General features: G+C 38.2%; 1 protein-coding gene across 3 annotated transcripts; it reads right to left on the bottom strand.

Annotated features, from left to right (window-relative positions):
- Positions 1-282: 282 nt before the first annotated feature.
- On the bottom strand, positions 283-25980 carry LOC146857506 (uncharacterized). 3 transcript variants are annotated; one of them, XM_085648038.1, is made up of 8 exons: positions 25251-25980; positions 25109-25164; positions 23669-25021; positions 22910-22968; positions 11257-11297; positions 2861-3298; positions 1685-1900; positions 283-642 (listed from the first exon to the last, which is right to left on the bottom strand). In XM_085648038.1, the coding sequence occupies exons 6-8, from the start codon at positions 3296-3298 to the stop codon at positions 613-615; spliced, it is 684 nt and encodes a 227-aa protein (XP_085504164.1). In that variant the 5' UTR covers positions 11257-11297; positions 22910-22968; positions 23669-25021; positions 25109-25164; positions 25251-25980; the 3' UTR covers positions 283-612. The 3 variants fall into 3 exon arrangements, with proteins under 3 accessions (XP_085504164.1, XP_085504165.1, XP_085504163.1); XM_085648039.1 differs by lacking the exons at positions 25109-25164; positions 25251-25980 and having other exon boundaries at positions 23669-23730; positions 24444-24803; XM_085648037.1 differs by lacking the exons at positions 11257-11297; positions 22910-22968; positions 23669-25021; positions 25109-25164; positions 25251-25980 and having other exon boundaries at positions 2861-4179.
- Between the last annotated feature and the right edge of the window lie 588 nt (positions 25981-26568).

Raw genomic sequence — 26568 nt, forward strand, 5'->3', positions numbered from 1 at the left:
AGATAGTGTACTATTACATGAGTAATAGTTGTGAAGAGAAAGAGAAAGGTTTGAATAGGACGTTCTATATTCTAAATGGAGGAGTAAGTATCCTTATCAGAGTGCAGTAAGTAATATTGAGAAATTATAGATTATTTTTTTTTTAGTAATACTAGTACCCAATTCTCGCCAAATGTATACATAAGTCATTGTGTAATTATTTATCCGAATGGCGCACATAAATACATGCAAGTACATATCAAACATTATTATTTCGTAGAAAAAATAAACAGTAAGTCAAATGTGATTTAAGATTTTTATTAACTAAAATATTTATTTTGTATGTATCCATTTTATTCAAAGTTACAAAAGTAGTTTTCTTTTTGCATATTGCATAATTTAATCTTCGTCGAGAATTTCGACAATGTGTTCATTTTGAAATATTATATTTAGTGTTTTCGGTAGGTGTGGCATAAGAGCCTCTGCAAAGTCCTCAATATCTGCTGGAATTTGTAGGTGGTCCATTAAAAGCGTATTGCTTATTTGTACAGATTTTAAATGTTCATTATCTTGAATTTGTATGGTAATGGTGCTTTTTTCCTGAGTGGTATTTTCGAGTCCATATATAGTTATCTACAGTTGTTCTTGGGGTGGCTCAATTTTCTGCAAAAAGAAAAAAACATCTGTTATGAAACCCATTTTTTACTGTATATCTTTTTTTTTCTATATTTTAACGTGCTTTTCAGAGAAATAAAAAATTTCTATAGATGCTGAAGGAATTTATTCAAGATTTTTCTGTGAATTGCATTTGTTCTGCGCGGTTCAGAGAATGTGAAAAATGTAGTTGAAGGCAAAGACCCAAAGTGCGTACTTATGTGTTCGTACCTATGGCGGTGTTGGATTTTGTTTGATGCAGAGTGTTTCTAAATGTAATGCAAGATGATCTAAAGGTGACAGATATTTATAGAAATGTATGTTTATATAGCACATTATGTGAAAAATAAATTTGCAATAGAATTCGAATATGCACAGGAAAGTATTGAGAGAGTGCAAATAAACTCCAAGTTAAGTAATAGGTAATGTAAAATCGAAAAGTGCATTTAAGGCAGTTTTTGATTAGTATGTATTCCCAAAAGGTGAATATAGACATAGATAGAGAGTTGGATGTTGCTTTGCTTGAGATGTAGTAATGTATGATTCTGGTGCTATTCTGATAGAAAGTTAGTGCTATATATAAAGTAAGATATTTTATGTTTCCATGTGTTCGTAGGTAAGGTGTAGATATGGACTAAAATAGTTAATATGGCATGGTTATGGACTAGCATTTTAAAATGTGTGCAAAATTATTATACCGAAAGGTGTAGTATGATTTGCAATGTATTCACCTACATGTTTTGCAGTTTGTCGTTAGGTGTTGAGCTGTAGGAAAGGTAAACTGAAAAGTTGTTTGTGATATTTCGAGAGTGTTTTGTATGAATGTATATGCATGTATTTAAAGGCGATATAGTATTTTGGTGTTTTATCTATGTGTACGAGAGTTATGTGTAGAATCACAAATTGTATGTTGAAAAAAGAGCAACTGATGTTACTACGCGTGATATAAAAATGGTGAATTTAATGAGTCTTCTGTTCTAGATGTGTAAGTAAGTTCTTTGCAAAGAATACATTTTTTGTGTTTAGCATTGTCTTTTTACTTTGTACTTACTTGCAATTGTGTATTCCGAGTAGAATTCAATATTTTTTCGTTGTTAAATTCATGCACTGTCAGATGGGTTATTTTTATGTAGCTCCCAAGTTCGATGGGAAAGTCCGCTGCGTCTCTCCACAGTGTTATTTTCACTGAGTCTGTTGCATCGTTTACTGTTATTGATTTTAGTTTTGTTTCTTGCCCTCCAATGAATACAGTTTTGGTTTCTTCCTCCTGTTAAATTTGATAAACAATCATTGTTATTGGTTCTTGCATAGATAATATACACTTGTGCTGTATCTTTGTTTATTGGAGAGAACATGCGAGTGAAAAGTTTGTTGATTGGTGTGGTGTATTAGTTGTGTAATAGTGTGTGCTACAGTGTGTATGTTAGAGAGTGTGCGTTAGAGACTTTTGTATGGAAGTATATATATGATATAATTTGTAGGAGAGTGCACATAAAAGAGTAGATGATGATATTTTGTATAGCTATCATTTTTACAAGTGTTTCAAATAAATAGTAAAAATACTTTACATATGTTTGAAACTTGTGGGACTGTTCCATGTAATCAACACTTTACAGTGCATTTATTGTCCGATGTGTATTTTTACAGATTTTAATGTTTTTTTCGTAAATTATATTAGTTAAATATAATTTAGATTGTAAAATGAGCGAATAGAGTTGCTAGGATATTGTATGTGTTGTGCAGTAAGTATAGTGCTATTAGCAGCAATGTTGTGTATTCTATTTGAGTTTCTACATCGATTAGTCCTAAATATAGCCTTTAGATGTTATTTCTCTATAAAAAATTGTTGTATGCTTGTAGTAGATTGTACTACAGAGTATTGGCAAAGTTTAAGTAGCAATGAATGAGATAGAGAGTGTCCGTTTTTAACTATATGTAACCTTGTGGTGTGTGTAAACGGAGTAAGTAACAGCTATTACTTGAAATGTTTGTAGATAGTATGTGTGTTGTAGTGAGTGTTGTATATAGTTTATAGTAAAGTGTGCTGCTAATAGTGTGTGTTTTAAAGAGTTGCAGTTACTAAATGTGTTATAGAATGTATGGTATAGTGGTTTGAAGAATGTTATTACAAAGTGTGTGTGGCAGATAGTGTTGCTGATAGTATGTAAGTTTACAGACTACTACATGCAATAGTTAATAAGCACCTTAATTTTTTTATGATACGTACCTCAGATATTGTCCCTAATATGCTCATCAATGTCCGTAAATTAGCTTTCCTTATAGTTTTTATTGGAGAAACTGGGGGTGCAGGCGGCTGTAGCAAATATACTGCTTCTTGGGTTATTGTTTCCGGGAGCGTTAATGGTGGCATTCTCGAAATCTTTGTTTGTTTCGTTAAGATGATGACATTGTTCTTGTTTATAAAATTCCGAATTATAATTCCATTCCCTTCTTTTGTTAGCTTGAAAAAATCATCATTGTAGCAAGTTCCTTTAATTGACCCACTTTCATCAGCAAGAGCAATGTGGAATAAAATCTTATTTTCTTGCTTAGCGTTTTTGTAATGTGTTTTTGCAGAGCATTTGACTATGTTTGCTCGTATTGCTTTTTGATACGGTTTGCTTTCCTTGTGTTTGGTTTCCTTAATTTCTTGTATAGAAATCATCTGCAACGAGACAAATAATGTAAGTAGACTTTCTGAATCTAGCATGTAAAGAAAGCAAATTCCTAAAGCAAAATAACATACCAATTGATAATTTCAGCTTATTAAATAGCTACCCATAATGCTTTGTGATCGCTATAGTAGGACTCTAGTATACCAAAGTGAGTTATCTCTTCATTAACATATATATGGTCTAAGGTTGAATTGTAGTCTGTTGTGTAGTTTTGTATTTTTTGGTGACATTGAAATTGGTTTTGCATGTATTCTAAAAGTAGTGTTGCATTATGTGATACTTGTGCTAAATCTATGTTGAAGTCGCCCATTATTATATATTTGTAGTTTGGGTAGAAGCTCAATACGCTAGTTAACACTTGAAAAAGTTTTTGTAGTTGTACATGTGGTGGTTTGTATATTATCACAAATAAGTAATCACAATTCTTTATAATTAAAGTAAAATGTAAAATGTCAATTTCATGCTGTGTTTCATAAATTGGCAAAAGGCAAATATTTTTCTTGTAATAAATAGCAATCCCATGCTTGGTATTTTGATTATGGAATTTATCAAATAGCATCAGATGATAGTGGTCAATATATAATGAATGACTGTTCCCTTCCCTAGTTGTGTTTATTTCATTGAGACATATAATATCTGCCTTCATGATATTTGTGTCGGCTTGTATAGCTTTGTGATTTTTTTGTAGTGAACGTATGTTGTGTACAATAACATTAAAGTTTAGCAGATAATTACATAATTGTGGTACTGATATTTCTAATAGCATATCTGTCCTTAAGCGGGCCATTTCTTCATGAACCTTTGGGTGGACAACTATTTTGTCCTGCTGAAAGTTTTTAATATATATGTTTTCTAATGATTTTGCTCTGCTTAAAGCAACATAATGCAAATGATGTATTTTACTATTGTTAAAATGGATGTAAAGTGGTTCAATAGTTTCTCCTTGTGTTCTATGTATAGTACGTGCAGATGATTGGCGTAGTGGGAATTGCTTGCGTATTATTGTTATAAATTTTTGTGTAAATTGAAAATGTCTAGAGATAACATGAATTGGTGTCCAATGAGGTGAAATGTTACTGTGATATATGTGCCTATTTTCCTGTCTTGTTAATTTGCCAACATTTTCTTTATCAAAAAGAATCCATATCACATTTGGAATGCTATTGATAGTTTCTACTAATTCAACTATACCTGTTGCACCATTTGTTAAGCCATCGTTAACATTGATATTGCATGTTAGATCGTATCGTAATTTTAATGCAATATGCAATATAAATGGCAGGCCCATGGTCTTAGTTGCATCTGCAGGTAATTGCATTAGTATTTTTTTTTTACAATTTCGCTTAGGTCAGATGCAACTGTATCTATTGCGGTTGATGTGTATACAGGGTATTTTGTTATATGTTGTAACAAAACTTCATTATTAATATTATTAACCTCTTTGTTTGTTGCCATTATATAAGGGATGGTTTTGGTAATGTTTTGGGGTGGGTCTTGCTCGCCTGTTTGTATTTGTATAATATCGTCATTAGTTTGTTTTCCTTCTCTTAATCTATTTAGTAATTGAGCAAATGGTAAGTCGTTTAGCTGTCTCATAATTTTTGTTAATTCAAACAACTTAAAGTGTGTTTGCCATAAATTTGTACTTACTGGTCTGTATGAATGCCTAGAATTTTCAAATATGTATGTGTCAAATACTGGTTTTAACTGATAAAAATCTCCAATAGCTAATATGGATATCCCACCAAAAGGGAGTTTGGACATTTTAATTTCTTGTAACCTGTTATGTATAAAATTGAAAAGATTTGCCCCTACCATTGATATTTCATCAATTATTAGGAATTTAAGATGCAATAATTCATTTTGAAGTGCACTCCTGTTCTCATGAGTGAGTGGTTTATGAGATAGCGATTGCGAAACTGGTATTTTGAATGTACTATGTAGCGTTTTACCATGGATGTTATGTGCTGCTTTGCCTGTTGGAGCTGTAAGCAATACATAAATGTTATCAGGATTTTCCCCTGCTTTGGTATTGTAATAGCGTAGTAATGTTTGGTCAAGGGCTGTTATAAGGAAGCTTTTCCCTACTCCTGCACCACCTGTGCAAAACGTATAGCAAGGTGTTTCTTTGGTTTTTATCCAATGCAAGTGATGGTATATAAAGTTAAGTTGCTCATTTGTAAGATTTTGCATCAAACTGTGATATTGGTCATCTGGCATTATATTATTGGTTAAAAGTTCATCATTACTTGTACTTCTAATGCCTAAATCAAATGATAAGTCATATAATAGTGGTTCATTTGTTTGAACTTCAGGACAAATGTTTTCGTCAGTTTCTATATCCATTGGAGGTATAAGTAATGCGTCCAATGTACAGTCTCCATTGGCATTAGGTGTTAAAGGGGTATTATGCCTATTATACTTAGTATGATTAGCGTCAACTATATTTTGAAGTTCTAGGTATTTTTCATAATATGTTTCCTTATTACCAATAATTTGATTTTCTACTCTCCAGGGATAATAAAGCATTAGCAATTCTCTGTAATAATTTTCAGGGTCATTTTTTTTTATTAAACCTGCAATATCGAATTATTTTTTGTTTTTGCCGCTTTGTATAATCTGTTTCTGCAGTTTTATTTGGTATATTAATTTCAAGTTCTTCCTCATCCGAGCTATAAAAGTTGTTTTCGGTGGGGAAATTATCATGGTCTGTTGCATTTTTCTGCTTTCTATTTTTATGATTTCCATGATACATAGATGCATAGTCAGCTAATGTACACGTTTCCAAATCTGTAGGACGTTTGCTGTACTTTACTATTACATTATCATATTGTATTTGATTGGATGTATCAGGTAACAAATTTATAGTCTCAATGTCTTTTAATAAGTAGGTACGCTTTTCTGGAGGGCTTGTATTAATGAAAACATACGATCTAGAACTTTTGCGTAAAGGAATTTGAAGTATAAGATAGGCTGCTTCTTGCGCGCTTATTTCTGTACAGTTTAGGAATTTGTTACCTATATGCTTAAGCTGCTCTTTTATGCTTGGATTGTGATAAACTTCTTTTGCTGCTTGTGCAATCAACTTGCTCATTCCACGCTGTGATTTACTAATATATGATACTATATGTACGGCACATGCATATGCGTCTAAGATGTATTGTATATCAATGTTTGCTTGCCATGCTTGTAAAATTGTCGTATTGTAGTTATTAATAAAGCATTCAGCTGGTGTTCTTTTTAGGAAAATTGTATTTTTTTCTATAATGCAGCGTATACATCTAACATATTGACTTAGATCTAGTTTCATTGTATCTAAAAACTGTTCAAAGGAATAATGTGAGAACTCTTGCGTGTTCATAGTTAGGTGGATTAGTTCGATTTTCTGTAAGAGCTCTTGATCAGTTTTGTCTAGTGGTAATGGTTCCAGTATAAAAGTTTCTGGCATTGGATATTTTGGGTACTGGTATTTGCATGTTCTTTTATGTTTAATACGACAATTTTTGGTATGACCATGCTTTTGTAGTGGCAATAAAGGCTCGATATTTGTATCTTGTTGTTTTGCACAGGTTATATATTTATCTATAAAAGCTGTAACAGTAGTAACTTCTGAAGTTTCATACTGTGGAGCTCTTTCAATCCATATTATAGCATGTATATGTGGTGATCCTCTTTGTTGAAATTCTACTCTATAAAAGTAATCTATCACCTTGCCAATTGGGTTACTTTTATGCAGTAATATACAATTAAAGAATTTTCTAACTTGAAAGTCAAAATGTCGGGCACAAGTAATGGGATTTCTCTGTATTAATTTGCATTTTCCCTCCCATGACATTTTTTTTTAATTCTTCTTCTGTGCGTAATAGTATGTTGATTAAATGATACCATTTAGTTTCTGCTGCTGATAATGTTAAAAAAAATGTTGGTATCCCTAATTGTCTTATCATAGCAAATAAGTCTTTTTTGCATTGCTCCCAATATGGTGGTGAGCCACGTATTGTTTTTAGTATTTTATATCCCTCATTAAATTGGAAAATGCTACCTAATTTTTGTTTGATGTCTTTTGCTGTAATAATGTTACCATTGGTAAAATATTTTCTAAGTGAGATGTATATTTTGCTCTGTATTTGCTTAATATGCAACTTTTTCAATTTGAAGAAAACATTTGTCATGGACTTTGCTACTCTTAAATCATAACTTCTTAATTCCCATTGACATATTGTACTGTAATGTATTGGTACATGCCTTTCTTTGTTTGTTGGCCTTCGCTTCCCACAAAAAATAGTGGGGAAAGCTAAATATTCCGAATCTTTGTCTTCATATAGACCCCTTGGTGTGTTATATTCTGCAGGTGCTAAGTTAATAATGTTAATGCTTTCTGTAGTTATAGTTTCATTAGTTAGCATAGTATCTAAATTCCCAGCTGCAATGTTGTCTGATGAATCTGATGTATTGTTTGCATCAGAAGTGTCATTACAAGGTGGCATATTCTCTGGTGTATATTCCCAATCTTTATTAACAGTGACTCCATATTCTTGGAACATACTGCTAGTAGTTGCTAAATATAGAGCTGCACGCTTTACTTTGTTTGGCCTTACATTTTCGAAATGGGTATAGGATTTATAGCTTAATTTGCGTTTTAATTTTATTGGAATCGTCATGTTATCATTAATTTGTCTTGGTAAAACAGTTACAGTTGTCATAACATCGGCAGGAACGTTAACTACTGCACCTGAGAGAGATTTTTGGAAGCCTCGCGGCAGCGTTCTGATTTGTAAAAAAGGTATTCTTGGCAATACTAATCTCTCTTCTAAATTATGCAAGTGTAATTCAGGTGGGATATCAGGAAATGTCATCCCATTATAGAAAGAACATGGTGGTATTTTGTCCTTGGCAATATATTGGTAACATGTCCGGCATATATCTTCTGTTCGATATTGACTAATGTTACATTCTATGAATTTAGCCCTTTTTTTTAACTTGTGCGTTGTTTGCAAACTTTGTTTATGCCATAACTGATTGCAAATAGTGCAAGCATACTCTGGGCCATATTTAATTTGTGCATGGAAAGTACTAATTGTGGCATTTGTCAAAGATGTTATATTTGTGGCATTAAGTGTATTTTCTGTTTCTTGTGCATGCAATCTTTTTCTGTTACAGTTATTTGGTTGTACTTCTATTGCATTTGGTTCATTGTGAATCCCAGCATTATGTGTAAATGTGTTTGTTATTGGATTGGGATTGTTAATAGCGATGATAGATTCAATATGACTTGTGGTTGTGGAATTCTCTGTATGCATTTGCCTATCGCTGTTGAGTGTTTCTGTAATTGTATTTTCTAGTTGTAACTCTATAGGTGTGATATGTATAGAGGCATGTAGAGTTAACTTAGTAGTATGGATATACATGTCTCTTATAGGTGTAACTTTTTTCTCTCTATGTTTTCTTTGTGTTGTCTCAAGTGACAATTTGCTAATTTTGCGTACTGTAACTGGAGTGAAGTATAAAGTAAAACTTAATGAATGTGGCACTTTGTTCTGGAGAGCCAACGTTCTGATGTAATCAATAACCTGCTCAGGTGATTTGATTTGTAAAGCAATAGAGGTCCCCTTAGCAGGAGGTATTAATTCCTCATTTTGGCTATTTGAATTAAATACAAAGTATGCATGAATCGTTTTGAATATTGAAATAGTGTATGCATTAAAACAAATCAATATACCATTGTTAAAATGCATTGAAGTAAGGGTTCTCAAAAGCCTTGCATTTTGCATTTCTGTTTGCTTTTCCTCCATCGTTATGCTCTTTTTTTGCTTAATTGCATATATAACGCTATTGTGCTCTATGTAATTGGGTAAATATTGTGGTTGCATACAATTTTCTTTATTAATTGACTGCATTTCAATATATAGTGCATTTCCAAGTCCCATAATAGATTGCAAGTCTTGACTATCCCAACTATGTGCGGGTTTACAGTAGTTATGTAGAATAGCAAATAGACTATTTTGTATAGATTGTGTACACCTTGATGGTAGTGTAAGATTTGTTTGTGTTTGCTGTTTGTCTGTACTATTTATGACATTTATATGTTGTTGTGTTTGTGGCCAAAAAGTTTGTTCTATGTTGTTCTTGATGTTAATATGCATTTTGGACAATATAGTCTTGGGGTTACTTTTTGGGCTAAGTATTTTGTTACCCTGAGTGTTAGGTTTGTTTGTAGGATGGGAGCTTTGTATATATGCGTTATTATGCAAATCACTTGTTGAGCCTGTGATGTTTTGTGTCTGTATGTTTTTTGTATCACAACTCGTGACTCTTGTGTTGTGTCTAAGTGTATTTCTAAGTATATTTGCGTATGTCGGAGTATTATGTGAGTTACTTGCATATTCTGTTGTATCTATGCTAGTGCAGGTAGGTAGCGTCAGTTGTGCAGTTGTTATAGGCACAATGCAATTTTTTGAGGGGGGAATATGCTGATCAGTAGCTAATGATGTTGATGGCCGAAGAGTACCTGCCTTTGATCTTTGGAGGCAATCTCTTTCATTTTCTATGCGAGTTCTTAATGTGTGTGTGAATAAATCTGTACATGCTTTAGTAGAATGCACATAAATATGCTTGTGTAATATGGCACTTGAATTTTTTTCTGCTATGAGCATTGCCTTATGTAGTGAATCTTTTTTAATTGGAATTATATCTATTGGAGTTAATTCATATGGTAAGTAATTACTATTGGGTCGCTTTAGACTATATGCCAGATTTGTTATGCACTGTATAAGCCCTTCAAATGATATTTGTATGGTAATACATGTCCCATTTGGGTGAGGCATTCCTGTGGTGTCGCGGCTATGCGAGTCAAATACAAAGTATGAATGTTCACTGTGCATAATAGCTATAACATACATATCCATGCAAAGTAAAACACCGCAATGCAAATTGAGTGCAGCTCTCAATACTGTTTGCATATTTGGCGACGATGGGTCAAACTGTTTCAGTATATCCCCATAAGAAGGTTGTTTAAGCTTAAGCGAATAGATAGTGTCATTGTGTTGGATATAATTTGGTAAATCATCAGGATGCAGAAGCTGTTCTTGATTTATGGAATGCATATCTATATATAAAGCATCCCCTAAGTCCATAATGGCATGTAAATCTTCTACAGTCCATGTATTAGCAGGTTTGTAGCTATTGTGTATGATTGCGAATGTGCTGTTTGGCAAACATTGGATGCCCCGCGAAGTAGGAGAAAATTTGTTATGCCCTTGATGATAAGCTGCCTGCAGTATTTCCATGATATTAATAGCGACACAAAAATATTGTTCAAATAAACTGCCGGTATTAAACTACCTATTATAGGTTTGTATTGTAGCGTTCTTTGGATGCTGTATTTTAGTGTTGTAAGTTTCTTGTATGGACTATATATCTGTATGCTTCTATACAAGTATAATGCTAACTAGCATATATTAAAATTTATATACACTTTCTAACTTTTCTGAGTAGTTACTATTTATTTGTATAGCTATACAAGGTTCATGCAACTTCCCTTGTGCTGCTAATAACAGTAAGTAATAAATAGATGCTGTTCAGCAAACTAATTTGTGTGAGATAGGTTAGATGTATACTGCATTAAATTTATGCTATATGCATAGGATTCTAAAATGAATAGAAGTGTTTTCTAAGCATGCATTTGTTGTGTGTTTCTATACGCTTGTAGTGTTTCCATGAAGGTTGTGCTTTAAGCAAAGCTCAGTGTTTCTTAAATAGCCTGTGAATGATGTTTACGGATTTGTAAGCACTAGACTTTCTCAACAGCCTATAGCTATCGCTAACAGAGGTTATGCATGCTGAAAACAATGAGTATGTTTAAAAAAAAATATATATATATTCTAATGATCCCAACTGATTTGTTTTCACCATAGGCTGGTGTATCAACAATAAATTAAGATACTTTCACCTTGATGCCTTGAAAAAGATTGCGCAACTTCTCACAGTTATCTATGGAAGAATAAAAACAAGTATTAATGTTGATTTAGCATAGTAATATACAGTAAGTTGTCAATAGTAACGAAATTAAGTAATTTTTGCATGGCTCATAAAGTTGGTAGATGTAATAGAGGGAAAACACAAGTAGAAATTGTATCCTAAAGAGCAATACAGATGCAATAATATGGAGATGGTTTGTAGTGTAAGGTTTCTGTCGAGTATGGTAGAAAAAGTGTTGTGAAATGTAGCATAGTGTAGACAATGTGTAGCCAAAAAAGTGTACATCGAGAATGTGTAGCCGAATGTGAAGAAAAGAGTAGTAGAGTGTTTTTCTTAGAGTAAAATATTTAAATAGTTTCATTAAAAAAGACAAACAGTACGGTACAAAAACAAAGGCAATAAAACTTGTCAGTGCTTCACATAATTCATCCCATGGTAGTCTGCAGCACGGAATTATGCAACATATTGGTGCATGCGCTAAGGTACAGGGGCTAAGGCAGAGGCGCAAAGTAACACGTGTCATGCCACATGTGTGAAGTCACAGAATGTGTGTGCTGTAAAGAGTAGATGGAAGAGATTGTGAATGAGAATGTATGCTAAAGAGTGTGTGGTACAGAATGTGTAATAGAGAATGCATGGTGTAAAAAGCATTGTGGCCAGTGTGTGCTATTACAGTTGAAAACAGGGACAGCAAACTGAAAAACTTTGAGAAAAAGTTGACAGAGCCTCACGTAAGTAACCCCATTGGAGTTTGCAGATTAGTTCTCACCTGCATGCTCACTTTCTCATCATCAGCTATTGTCAACTTAAAGGTTTAAAGTTTGAAAAAGCTAGGTAAACAAAGAGGAGAGTAAAGAAGAGGCAGTGTGTCATACGTCAAGAAGTAGCGAGAGGAGTAAGAGTAATGTATGTACAGTACAATTTTAAAGGATAGTAGTGAGGATAAAGACAGTAGAGATGTAAGCATTAGCTCTGGTGCATGTTGTGAAGATGTACACAAAAATGCGTGCAACAGGTAGTATGGTAAAGATTATGTATAATTATAGTGCATGAGAGTGTGCAACAGAGCGCGTGCAATAGAGCGCATGCAACAGCATGCATGCAACAGAGCGCATGGCAAAGGAAAGAGGGCGCGTGGAAAGAGGGCGCGTGGAAAAAGGGCGCGTGGAAAGAGGGCGCGTGGAAAGAGGGCGCGGGGAAAGAGGGCGCGGGGAAAGAGGGCGCGGGGAAAGAGGGCGCGGGGAAAGAGGGCGCGGGGAAAGAGGGCGCGGGGAAAGAGGGTGCATAAAGAAATAGTCTATTAATGGTGAAAACACTGAGCTATCTAAAGGAAAAACTGTCCCAAAAATTTGACAGTGCCTTACATAAGTAACATCATTGCATCGTGCAGATTGGTTGTCATGTGCATGCTCACTTTCTCATCATTAGTTATTGCCAACAAACCGGCTGGAAGTGTGAATAATGTAGGGGAAAATAAAGTGAGAATAAAGAAGAGCCAGTATGTAGTATACATGGAGTAGAAAGAGCAGTAAGAGTAGTGTGTGTAGTGTTTGCTTGATAGTAAAGGCTAGGAGGATAATAAAGGTAGTAGAGTTGTAAGCATTAGCTAGGGTGCATGTAGAGGAGATGTGTATTACAATTTGCACAGTAGCTAGTATGTTAAAGTGCATACCAAAAGACAGCGTGTAGGAAAGTGTATTGCATAGAGCGTGTGGCAGAGAGGCTGTGGTAAAGAGCTGGTAGTACAGAGAGTGCCATAGAGGCTGTAAATATAGTGCGTGCTATAGAGTATATGCACCATGTTGTCATATGCGCTAAGTTACACGCGCTAAGTTACCTGCGCTAAGTCACAGTTGCTAAGCCACATGTGTCAAGTTACACAATGAGAGTACTGTAGAGAGTGGCTAAAAGAGTGTGAATGAGAATGTGTGCTAAAGAGTGTGTGGTACAGAATGTATAATAGAGAATGCATGGTGTAAAAAGCAGTGTGTGCTATTACAATTAAAAACAGGGATAGGAAACTGAAAAACTTTGAGAAAAAGTTGACAGAGCCTCACGTAAGTAACCCCATTGGAGTTTGCAGATTGGTTCTCACCTGCATGCTCACTTTCTCATCATCAGCTATTGTCAACTTAAAGGTTCAAAGTTTGAAAAAGCCAGGAAAACAAAGAGGAGAGTAAAGAAGAGGCAGTGTGTCATACGTCAAGGAGTAGCGAGAGGAGTAAGAGTAATGTATGTACAGTACAATTTTAAAGGATAGTAGTGAGGATAAAGACAGTAGAGATGTAAGCATTAGCTGTGGTGCATGTTGAGAAGATGTACCTAAAAATGTGTGCAACAGGTAGTATGCTAAAGATTATGTAAAATCATAGTGCATGAGAGTGTGTGTGGCAGAGAGCATTTAAGAAGTGCATGCAACAGAGTGTGTGCAACAGAGTGTGTGCAACAGAGTGTGTGCAACAGAGTGTGTGCAACAGAGCGCGTGCAACAGAGCGCGTGCAACAGAGCGCGTGCAACAGAGTGCGTGCAATAGAGCGCATGCAACAGCATGCATGCAACAGAGTGCATGGCAAAGGAAAGAGGGCGCATGGAAAGAGGGCGCGTGGAAAGAGGGCGAGTGGAAAGAGGGCGCGTGGAAAGAGGGCGCATGGAAAGAGGGCGCGTGGAAAGAGGGCACGTGGAAAGAGGGCGCGTGGAAAGAGGGCGCGTGGAAAGATGGCGCGTGGAAAGAGGGCGCGGGGAAAGAGGGCGCGGTGAAAGAGGGGGCGGGGAAAGAGGGAAAGGGAAAGAGGGGGCGGGGAAAGAGGGCGCGGGGAAAGAGGGGGCGGGGAAGAGGGGGCGGGGAAGAGGGGGCGGGAAAGAGGGTGCGGGAAAGAGGGCGCGGGAAAAAGGGCGCGAGAAGAGGGCGCGGGGATAGAGGGGGCGGGGAAGAGGGGGCGGGGAAGAGGGGGCGGGGAAGAGGGGGCGGAGAAGAGGGGGCGGAGAAGAGGGGGCGGGGAAGAGGGTGCATAAAGAAATAGTCTATTAATGGTGAAAACACTGAGCTACGTAAAGGAAAAACTTTCCCAAAAAGTTGACAGTGCCTTACATAAGTAACATCATTGCATTGTGCAGATTGGTTGTCATGTGCATGCTCAGTTTCTCATCATTAGTTATTGCCAACAAACCGGCTGGAAGTGTGAATAATGTAGGGGAAAATAAAGTGAGAATAAAGAAGAGCCAGTATGTAGTATACATGGAGTAGAAAGAGCAGTAAGAGTAGTGTGTGTAGTGTTTGCTTGATAGTAAAGGCTAGGAGGATAATAAAGGTAGTAGAGTTGTAAGCATTAGCTAGGGTGCATGTAGAGGAGATGTGTATTACAATTTGCACAGTAGCTAGTATGTTAAAGTGCATACCAAAAGACAGCGTGTAGGAAAGTGTATTGCATAGAGCGTGTGGCAGAGAGGCTGTGGTAAAGAGCTGGTAGTACAGAGAGTGCCATAGAGGCTGTAAATATAGTGCGTGCTATAGAGTATATGCACCATGTTGTCATATGCGCTAAGTTACACGCGCTAAGTTACCTGCGCTAAGTCACAGTTGCTAAGCCACATGTGTCAAGTTACACAATGAGAGTACTGTAGAGAGTGGCTAAAAGAGTGTGAATGAGAATGTGTGCTAAAGAGTGTGTGGTACAGAATGTATAATAGAGAATGCATGGTGTAAAAAGCAGTGTGTGCTATTACAATTAAAAACAGGGATAGGAAACTGAAAAACTTTGAGAAAAAGTTGACAGAGCCTCACGTAAGTAACCCCATTGGAGTTTGCAGATTGGTTCTCACCTGCATGCTCACTTTCTCATCATCAGCTATTGTCAACTTAAAGGTTCAAAGTTTGAAAAAGCCAGGAAAACAAAGAGGAGAGTAAAGAAGAGGCAGTGTGTCATACGTCAAGGAGTAGCGAGAGGAGTAAGAGTAATGTATGTACAGTACAATTTTAAAGGATAGTAGTGAGGATAAAGACAGTAGAGATGTAAGCATTAGCTGTGGTGCATGTTGAGAAGATGTACCTAAAAATGTGTGCAACAGGTAGTATGCTAAAGATTATGTAAAATCATAGTGCATGAGAGTGTGTGTGGCAGAGAGCATTTAAGAAGTGCATGCAACAGAGTGTGTGCAACAGAGTGTGTGCAACAGAGTGTGTGCAACAGAGTGTGTGCAACAGAGCGCGTGCAACAGAGCGCGTGCAACAGAGCGCGTGCAACAGAGTGCGTGCAATAGAGCGCATGCAACAGCATGCATGCAACAGGGTGCATGGCAAAGGAAAGAGGGCGCATGGAAAGAGGGCGCGTGGAAAGAGGGCGCGTGGAAAGAGGGCGCGTGGAAAGAGGGCGCGTGGAAAGAGGGCACGTGGAAAGAGGGCGCGTGGAAAGAGGGCGCGTGGAAAGGTGGCGCGTGGAAAGAGGGCGCGGGGAAAGAGGGCGCGGTGAAAGAGGGGGCGGGGAAAGAGGGAAAGGGAAAGAGGGGGCGGGGAAAGAGGGCGCGGGGAAAGAGGGGGCGGGGAAGAGGGGGCGGGGAAGAGGGGGCGGGAAAGAGGGTGCGGGAAAGAGGGCGCGGGAAAAAGGGCGCGAGAAGAGGGCGCGGGGATAGAGGGGGCGGGGAAGAGGGGGCGGAGAAGAGGGGGCGGGGAAGAGGGTGCATAAAGAAATAGTCTATTAATGGTGAAAACACTGAGCTACGTAAAGGAAAAACTTTCCCAAAAAGTTGACAGTGCCTTACATAAGTAACATCATTGCATTGTGCAGATTGGTTGTCATGTGCATGCTCACTTTCTCATCATTAGTTATTGCCAACAAATAGGCTGAAAGTGTCAAAAATGTAGGGGAAAATAAAGTGAGAATAAAGAAGAGACAGTATGTAGTATACATGGAGTAGAAAGAGCAGTAAGAGTAGTGTGTGTAGTGTTTGCCTGATAGTAAAGGATAGGAGGATAATAAAGGTAGTAGAGTTATAAGCATTAGCTAGGGTGCATGTAGAGGAGATGTGTATTACAATTTGCACAATAGGTAGTATGTTAAAGTGTATGCCAAAAGACAGCGTGTAGGAAAGTGGGTTGCATAGAGCGTGTGGCAGAGAGGCTGTTGTGAAGAGCTGGTAGTACAGATAGTGCCATAGAGGCTGTAAATATAGTGCGTGCTACAGAGTATATGCACCATGTTGTCATATGCGCTAAGTTACACGCGCTAAGTTACCTGCGCTAAGTCACAGTTGCTAAGCCACATGTGTCAAGTTACACAATGAGAGTACTGTGGAGAGTTGCTAAAAGAGTGTGAATGAGAATGTGTGCTAAAGAGTGTGTGTTGTGGAGTGTGTTTTGGAGAATGCATGGTGTAAAATGCATGCTGTGGTGTGTGCGCAATTTCTGTTGAAAAAAGGGGTAGGAAAAGGAAATAATTGTATAAAAAGTTGACAGAGCACCGCGTAAGTAACACCATTGTAGTTTGCACATTGGTTCTCACCTGCATGCTCACTTTCTCATCATCAGGTATTGTAAACGTTTAGGTTTTAAATATGAAAAAGAAACGAAAACAAAGAGGAGAATAAAGAAGAGGCAGTGTGTCTTTTACGTTAAGGAGTAGCGAGAGGAGTAAGAGTAATGTATGTAGTGTACAATTGTAAAGGATAGTGTTGAGGATAAAGGTCAGTAGTGATGTAAGCATTAGATGTGGTGTATGTTGAGGAGATGTTCTTAAAAATGTGTGCAACAGGTAGTATGGTAAAGAGTATGTAAAAGCATAGTGCATGATAGAGCGTATGGCAGAGAGCATTTAAGAAGTGCATGCAACAGAGTGCATGCAACAGAGTGCGTGCAAAAGAGCGCGTGCAATAGAGCGCATGCAACAGTGTGCGTGCAAAAGAGTGTTTGTAGAGGATTAAAGTATATTATTGCTGGAAAAATTGACATAGGCAAAGTCCAAATCCCCTGGTAGTGTTGAGTGTTTAATGTCAGTAACACTATTGAGGTTTGCCAAATACTTTACTTGTATGTTCACTTCTTCATTGTTAAAATTCGGCAGCATATAGCTTGAAAGTTCCCCAAAAAAAGGATTAAAAAGAGGCGCGTCTAACGACCAACAGTAGTCTAAATGTAGGCATTAAGTATGATATATGTAGAGGAGGTGTCTCTAAAAAAGTGCGCTTTAAATTGTATTCTGTAAAATATAGCATGTTAAAGAGTGCATGTTAAAGATTGTCTGGTAAACAGTGCAAACGCAAGACTGTTTGTAGAAATCTAAACTATATTGCTATCTAATAAATTCAACTGCTCTAACGTAAAAGTTGCCAGCGCCTCATGTTATTAACACCATTCGAGTTTTCCGATTGTTTTGCATGTGCATGCTTACTTCCCCATCAACAGCTAATGGCAAATGTGGTTTATATTCACATTTTCACGATGTCACACAGGCATTTACACAAACCTACACATACACACTGCTTCATTCAATCGTGAATTTAAGTACTCCATGCAAACTTCCCATTTTGCTCATTTCTTTAAAAGCAATAATACATTATTTGATTGTGCACAGCCATCTATGTATTGCTTTTTTTGGCCCAACTCTTTTCTCTCCCCTTTCCCATAGCAAGCTTTTGTTGAGGAAGTTTCCCTCAACCTGCCCCACGCTCTTCAGAATCATGGGTGTCTTTTTTTGCAACTTTTCTCTTTTGCCCAGCCGGACCCATATTTGCTGGTGGGGATGTTTCTTCTATTTTATCTTTGCCCTTTTCCGGCTTATGTTTATGGCTGTGAGGCAAATTCTTCCTGAAGCAGTATGGCAAGCAATGTGCTATGTTTTTTGGCTGTTTTGTTGTTTGCTTGCTTTTTATCTAACTTTTTGTTTCTCGAGCTTAAGCGGTGTGGGTCATTCCGGTGCAGCGGCATGCAGGGAGTGCTTTCCTCGGTAAGTATGGTGCTGTTTGTAGGACTTAGGTAAGGCATATTGTAAGTAACTCATTTTTTTTTCTGTTTCGTTACAGGTCTTCAGCAGTGAGGGTCGTTCCAGTGCGGTGGCTTGCAGGGAGGCTTTTCCTTTGTAAGTATGGTGTTGTTTGCGGGACTTAGGTAAGGCATATTGTATGTTTTGTAACTAACTGTGTATCTTTGTTTGTTTACAGGGCTTCATCGTTCTGGGGTGCTACGGTGGAGATGCCTACATGGAGCACTTTCCCCAAATGTATGGTGCTGTTTGGGCTATGCATCTATTAAAAAAAGCTAGCATTAGCTACGATGTTTAAGAGGTGTGCTACAAATGGTGTGCAGTAAAGTATGTGTATTGAGAGTACGTGTGGAAGAGGGCGCGGGGAAGAGGGCGCGGGGAGGAGGGCGCGGGAAAGAGGGCGCGGGAAAGAGGGCGCGGGAAAGAGGGCGCGGGAAAGAGGGCGCGGGAAAAAGTGCACGGGAAAGAGGGCGCGGGAAAAAATGCGCGAGAAAGAGGGCGCGGGAAAGAGGGCGCGGGAAAGAGTGCGCATAAATAAATAGTCTATTAATGGTGAAAACACTGAGCTAGCTAAAGAAAATAGTTGCCCACAAAGTTGACAGTGCGTTACATAAGTAACACCATTGCATTGTGCAGATTGGTTGTCACGTGCATGCTCACTTTCTGTTTATTGTTTTTTTTTGACAAATAGGCTGAAACTGTCCAAAAAGAAGTGGAAAAAAAGGTGAGAATAAAGAAGAGACAGTATGTAGTATACATGAAAAAGTAGTTTTGAGCAGTAAAAGTAGTGTGTGTAGTGTTTGACTGATAGTAAAGGATAGGAGGATAATAAAGGTAGTAGTTGGAAGCATTAGCTATGCAGCATGTAGAGGAGATGTGTATTACAATGTGTACAGTAGGTAGTATGTGAAAGCGCCTGCCAAAAGATAGCATGTACAAAAGTGTGTGGCATACAGTGTGTGGCAGAGAGCCTGTGGTAAAGAGCTGGTAGTACAGAGAGTGCCATAGAGGCTGTAACTAAACTGCGTGCTACAGAGTATATGCACCATGCTGTAATATGCACTAAGTTACATGCGCTAATTTATCTGCGCTAAGTTACCTGCGCTAAGCCACATGTGGTAAGTTACACAATGAGAGTACTGTAGAGAGTGGATAAAAGAGTGTAAATGAGAATGTGTGCTAAAGAGTGTGAGGTGTGAAGTGTGTTTTTGAGAATGCATGGTGCAAAATGCATGGTGTGGAGTGTGAGCAATTACTGTTGAAAACAGGGATAGGAAAATGAAAAAAATTCAGAAAAAGTTGACAGAGCCTCACGTAAGTAACACCATTGGAGTTTGCAGATTGGTTCTCACCTGCATGCTCACTTTCTCATCATCAGCTATTGTCAACTTATAGTTTGAAAGTATGAGAAAAGCAAGGGAAACAAAGAGGAGTATAAAGAAGAGGCATAGTGTAGTATACATAAAGGAGTAGCGACAGGAGCAAGAGTAATGTATGCAGTGTACAAATAATAAAGGATAGTAGTGAAGATAAAGGCATTAGAGATGTAAATTTGCTGTGGTGCATGTTGAGGGGATGTATATAAAAATGTGTACAAAAAGTAGTATGCTAAAGAGTATGTGAAATGATAGTGCATGAGAGCGTGTGACACAGTGAGTGCAACAAAGCGCACGCAACAGACCGCGTGCAACAGAGCGCGTGCAACAGAGCGCGCGCAACAGAGCGCGTGCAACAGAGCGCGTGCAACAGAGCGCGTGCAACAGAGCGCGTGCAACAGAGCGTCACACGCGCTAAGTTACACGCGCTAAGTTACACGCGCTAAGTTACATGCGCTAAGTTACACGCGCTAAGTTACCCGCGCTAAGTTACACGCGCTAAGTTACACGCACTAAGTTACACGCGCTAAGTTACACGCACTAAGTCACACAATGAGTGTACTGTAGAGAGTGGATAGAGGAGAGTGAATTTCAATGTGCGCTAAAGAGTGTGTGGTGTTGCGTGTGTTTTGGAGAATGCATGATGTGAAATGCATGGTGGCGAGTGTGCGCTATTACTGCTGAAAATAGGAATAGCAAAAGGTAAAACTTGTCCAAAAAGTTTGCAGAGCCTCACGTCAGTCACACCATTTGAGTTAGCAGATTGGTTCTCACCTGCATGCTCACTTTCTCATCATTAGCTATTGTCAACTTTTAGTTGTAAATTATGAAAAATCATGGAAAACAAAGAGAAGCTTAAAGAAGATAAAGTGTGTAATAAACATAAAGGAGTAGCGAGAGGAGTAATTTATGTAGTATACAAATATTAAAGGTTAGTATTGAAGATAAAGGCAGTAGAGATGTAAGCATTAGCTGTAGTTCATGTTGAGGAGATGTACATAAAAATGTGTGCAACAGGTAGTATGGTAAAGAGTATGTAAAATCAGTGCATGAGAGAACGTGTGACAGAGCACGTGCAACAGAGGGCATGCAACATAATCTCGACACGTGCTAAGTTATACGCGCCAAGGCACACGCGCGAAGTCACACAAGCAGTGTGTATGTAGAGAGTGAATGGAAAGGGGCATTAAGGAGAAAGTAGGCATAAGAGTGCATGTTATAAAATGTGTAACAGAGAACGCATGGTGTAAACTGGATGAGGAGTGCGTGTGAAAGTCTATAGTTAAGCCGTTAATAAAAAGTGTTGCGCAGTAGGAGCATATATATGTAGTATACCAAAAACTGCCAATGCAGGACTTAATTGCCAAACAGTGCATGACATTTTTAAGCTATGAACCATATGTTCTGAATGAAAAAATGCATTTTTTTCCAACGCGTGATTCCCCAAAAACAATTGCACAGTAGTATCTGCATTACTGCGGGTAATACATACATGAAGGCCAATGTTTGTACAGCAAACACTAAAATTAAGTAACCTTCGAGGAGCGATGAAATAATTTAGAAAAGGATACCTCGTCCCGCTAGCGTACTTTGTGAAACCCCTCCCACCCCCTCCAAAAGTCTAACAAACATCACATGACAAAATGTCACTGCTAGTATAAGCTTAACCCCCCTCCCCCCCTTTTCGCCCCCCTCATCACACACTTGTTTCAGTTGGTTCCATTAGCATAGAAGCCTTAGAGATTTAAGTAAGGTAAAGACGCGTTTTAGACGGTACCTATACGTAAACAATGCACCTTGAAAGCATATGCAAAGAATCCCAACCGGAAGATGGTAAATGTATTCAAATGTCAAGCAAAACGAATAGAAATAAAGCCAAATCTATAGAATGCGCGCACCATAACTGCAATCATAGGCCAAAAGTCAGATCCAAAAGGAGGCATGCACATGAAAACATTTCACATAAATGTTTCGCATCACAAAACACATTTCGCCAACAAAAGTAAAAGAGTCGTAAGACATGTAACGAACAGTATCAAGCGCATTAATATTCCACGGGTGCGAAATTTGTATACTAGCATATAATTGCAGATGACTGGCAACAGTCGCAAATTTGCAATGCAATCGTTGTTAAAGTATCTTATGCATAGAGTGTTTCAGTGAGGATGAAATAAGTGGCAAACTAAAGCCAAACGTTACCGTAATAAGGCTAGCATTAGTGCACATGACAAAATGTCACTGCTAGTATAAGGTTAACCCCCCTCCCCCCCTTTTCGCCCCCCTCATCACACACTTGTTTCAGTTGGTTACATTAGCATAGAAGCGTTAGAGATTTAAGTAAGGTAAAGACGCGTTTTAGACGGTACCTATACGTAAACAATGCACCTTAAAAGCATATGCAAAGAATCCCAACCGGAACATGGTAAATGTATTCAAATGTCAAGCAAAACGAATAGAAATAAAGCCAAATCTATAGAATGCGCGCACCATAACTGCAATCATAGGCCAAAAGTCAGATCCAAAAGGAGGCATCCATATGAAAACATTTCACATAAATGTTTCGCATCACAAAACACATTTTGCCAACAAAAGTAAAACAGTCGTAAGACATGTAAACAGTATCAAGCGCATTAATATTCCGCGGGTGCGAAATTTGTATACTAGCATATAATTGTAGATGACTGGCAACAGTCGCAAATTTGCAATGCAATCGATGTTAAAGTATCTTATGCATAGAGTGTTTCAGTGAGGATGAAATAAGTGGCAAACTAAAGCAAAACGTTACCGTAATAAGGCTAGCATTAGTGGTGCAAGCAAAAAGAGCAAGTCAATGTACTGCGTGTGCATTCGTTAAAGTAGGACTAATATGTTTTGAAAGCTGTTCGGTTTTAAGCTAAAAAACAAATGATGGCATCTAAACGTAACGCTTACAAATCAAAATAAGCAGGATACCCAACGATGGCGAAGCGGTACCGTAATGTATACCGAAATACTGGCGAAAGCCAAAAGCATCCAGGTTATGTGCTGTCTATGTGTGTCCCTTCTAAATTCTGCCCAATCTACGCTCACCAAATATTTTATTGCAAACTTGACAAAAAAGCGCGGCTCGGAAGTTTAAATGCATTCAGATACGAAGCGCACTGTGGTAACTACAAAGCGCCTAACATGTTTCCAAAGGTTGAGATCGCAAAACCACTGCACTTGTCATTAGCCAAACACGACAGAAAACGTTCAGTGAGTTCATTGTGTAAACGGAAATACAATAGAAGCTGCTTACCTTATAGCAATAGAGATCGTTTTGGTCGTACCGGATGACCCACGAAATGTCTTGAATGTCTGCTCTCCCAGTTTAGGTCAAGGAAAAGAGAAATAAAAGGGAGTTAATTCAAATGTCTTCTGAAATCTAGCCATCTATTCGAAAGGCAAATGCATTGTAAGTTGTATTTTAAGTAATAATTGTACGATTTCGGACAACAGAGCAAGTGTGCAATGCAATCCAGGGAAACGTTTGTAATGCAGTGTGCGCCTCACTAAGTATGCAATACACGCGTACCGTAATGTGTATAGTAAGAGTGGCAAGGACACAAAAACTGCAAAATAACGTGGTGTGCGTGCGTGCTCCTTATAAATCGTGTTAAATCTTTCCTAGCAAGTGATTTCTTTTCAAAAGATTGTAATCGCGGCTTCGAAACTTAAAGTCAGCAAGATACCAAACGATGGCGAGCCGGTACCGTAATGTATATATAAATCGCGGCGAAAGGTAAAACATTAATGTAATGTGGTGTGTGTGCGTGTCCCTTCTAAATTCTGCCTAACATATGCTAGTACATCTTTTCGTTGCAGCTTTTAAATAAAAGTGCGGCTTTGAAAATTTAAAGCCATAAAGACACTCAGCGAACTTTGCTAATAAATAAAGCGCATAACATGTTTGCAAAGGTTAACATTGGAAATTTACTGTACTTGTCATTAGCAATCCACGATAGAAAACGTTCGTTGAGTTTATTTTAAAAAGGGCAATACAATTGAAGTTGCTTACCTTTTTGCAATAGAGATAGTATACTTCGTACCGGATGACCCACGTAATGTCTAGAATGGCTGCTGTTCCAGTTCAGGTCGAGGAAAAGAGAAATGAAGCGTATTTAATATAAATGATCTCAAAAATGTAACCATCGATTCGAAAGCAAAAGGCATTCTAAGTTGTATTTTAACTAATAAATGTACGATCCCTGACAACAATAGCAAGTCTGAAATGTAAAGCATGGGAAAGTGTATTATGCAGAGAGCGCTTCACTAAGTATGCAATACACGGGAAACGCTAGCAAATCGGTACCGTAATGTATTTATTAATAGCGGCGAACACAAAAAGCATGCAAGGTAATGTGGTGTGTGTGCGTGGTCCTCACAAATTTCGTCAAATATTTATTAGCAAGTGTTTTTCTTTTTAAAATGCAAGTAATCGCGGCATTGACAATTAAAGGGAGCAAGATACCAAACGATGGCGAAGCGGTCCCGTAATGTATATAATAATCCCGGAAAAAGCATAAAAATTAAGGTTATATGGGGTGCGTGCCCCTTCTAAATCCTGCCCAATATAAGTTAGTCAATTTCCCCGTTGCAGATAGTAAATAAAAGCGCGGTTTTGAAAATTGAAAGGCATCAAGATACTGAGCGGACTTTGCTAACAATAAAAGCGCCCAACATGTTGGCTAAGGTTAACATAGTAAAACACCAGCACTTTACATTAGCAAAACACGATACAAAACGTTCAATGCGTTTATTTACAAAACGGCAATACAAATAAAGTGGCTTACCTTTTCGGAATAGAGATAGTTTAGCTCGTACTGGATGACCTGGAACCAAGCAATGTTTTCGAATGGCTGCTCTTTGAGTTTAAGTACAGTCAAACCGGAGGAAAGGGGAGTTACTTTAAATGAATAACAATAGAGAAGTAACACTTGTTTACGAACAGCACGTGTGTGAAATCTTGTTGTTGTCTAGCCGTATGCTAATGTTTGGGTGGTGGTCTTCCTTGGATGAAAGGAATGTCTGCCTGAGAGTGTGTGCTATCGTTAGCGAGGAGGTGTGAATTCCTGGCGAATTGAATGTGAAAGCATGCATGAGACAGATAGCGATGCAGCAAAAGGAAACGCGGCTCCAACCTGTCTGACCGCGTTCAAAGTTTTTATCAAAGAGAATTCACCGCAAATGCGCTGTAAAGCTAAAACCTCCTTTACGAATACAAAACATTCTAAATACAGGCAAATTACGAAAATAAGTAAACAGACTTACCTTTAGATGCCTTACCTTAGACCCGCCAAAAGATTAATACCTACAGAGTAAAGCTCCTAAAGCACGATGCTGCCCGGGATAGTCAGGCCCGCGGAAGTCCCTGTAAAACCCCCCCAAAAAATGTCTAAGTGAAATACGAATCAGACAAGATGTCTTATTAAAGATCCGCAAACACCAGCATACATACCGGCTGAAGTAATCTTTGCATGACGCTTCCCAAGGACGGATCGGACCGGGGAATCCCTGTGAAAAAAAAGTAAAAATACAAGCGTTAGATAAGGGACAGACAAGATGCTTTACTACAGAGGCGGCAAACGCATTATACATACCCATGGAAAGCAGTGCAAGCACGTTGGTTCCCGGGAACGGGCCAGAGAGAGGCATACCTGGAAAACAAACCGAAAGTAATTTATTCCAATAACAACCTGAGGTAATGCCTACAATTGGTGAACAAACTTCAAGTGACCCGTTTATAACTGCGTAGCACCTACCATGCGATCTGCAAAAGACTGTCACTCTCCCCCAATAGCAGATTCTGTTAAAAAACGTGCCCTTATGATAACTCCCAAGCATTACAAACAAAGTAAACGCAATTTTACATTGAACATATTACGTTTCAAATAATTCAACTTAGCTGTCTGTAGCTGCGTCCGCCTACCGTGAGATCTAGAAAAGAGTGCCACTCCCACCACATCAGATTCAACCCAAAAACGTGCCCCACCCTCACCGTACGCAAATATTGAATTGCACACAATACACGTGACTGTACTTCCGTTACAAATTCTGTATTCCAAAGAAATAAACCGTCTAACATACAACCTTAAAAAAGTGAACACATCCCCACAAATTACAGCATCGATAACTCTCCAACATTCTAATTATCGTAATTTTAGAATGAACCTAAAAAGGAATAAAAGATTCACACTTACCTGTCTGTAGCTGCGTCACTCCTACCGTCCGATCAGAAAAAGGATGACACTCCCAATACAGCAGATTCATCACAAAAACGTGCCCCACCCTGACGTAATCACATATTGAATAACACACAATACACGTGACAGTACTTTCGTGACAAAACCTGTATCACAATCAAATAAACGTTCTAACATCCAGCAATAATTAATTCCCAAGAGAACATAACAGGTATAAAAGATTCGCACTTACCTGTCTGTAGCTGCGTCACTCCTACCGTCCGATCTAGAAAAGGATGACACACTCCCAAAACAGCAGATTCATCACAAAAACGTGCCCCACCCTGACGTAATCACATATTGAAGAACACACAATACACGTGACAGTACTTCCGTTACAAAACCTGTATGACAAGCAACTAAACAGTAACACCGAGCAATAAATTAGATAACCTTGTATTACAAATACATCATCAATAACTCAAACATTATAATCACATTAACATTCTTTCAAATAAAACATAACAAATATAAAAGATTCGCACTTACCTGTCTGTAGCTGCGTCACTCCTACCGTCCGATCTAAAAAAGGATGAGACACTCCCAAACAGCAGATTCCTCACAAAAACGTGCCCCACCCTGACGTACTCACATATTGAATCAAACACAATACACGTGACAGTACTTTCGTCACTAAACCTGTATGACAATTAAATAAACAGTCTAACACCCAGCA

This window comes from Triturus cristatus, chromosome 3_2 (genome assembly GCF_964204655.1).
Source record: "Triturus cristatus chromosome 3_2, aTriCri1.1, whole genome shotgun sequence".
In the NCBI taxonomy this organism is placed as follows: Eukaryota; Metazoa; Chordata; class Amphibia; order Caudata; family Salamandridae; genus Triturus; species Triturus cristatus.

What these genes read in the sequence shown, in the direction of transcription:
- LOC146857506 (XM_085648037.1), bottom strand. Translation starts at nt 3,343, where the DNA reads ATGCTAGATTCAGAAAGTCTACTTACATTATTTGTCTCGTTGCAGATG. An exon ending in TATTAGGGACAATATCTGAG is followed by an intron (nt 1,901 to 2,860) that starts GTACGTATCATA and finishes CAAATTTAACAG; the next exon opens with GAGGAAGAAACCAAAACTGT. An exon ending in CTCGGAATACACAATTGCAA is followed by an intron (nt 643 to 1,684) that starts GTAAGTACAAAG and finishes TTCTTTTTGCAG; the next exon opens with AAAATTGAGCCACCCCAAGA.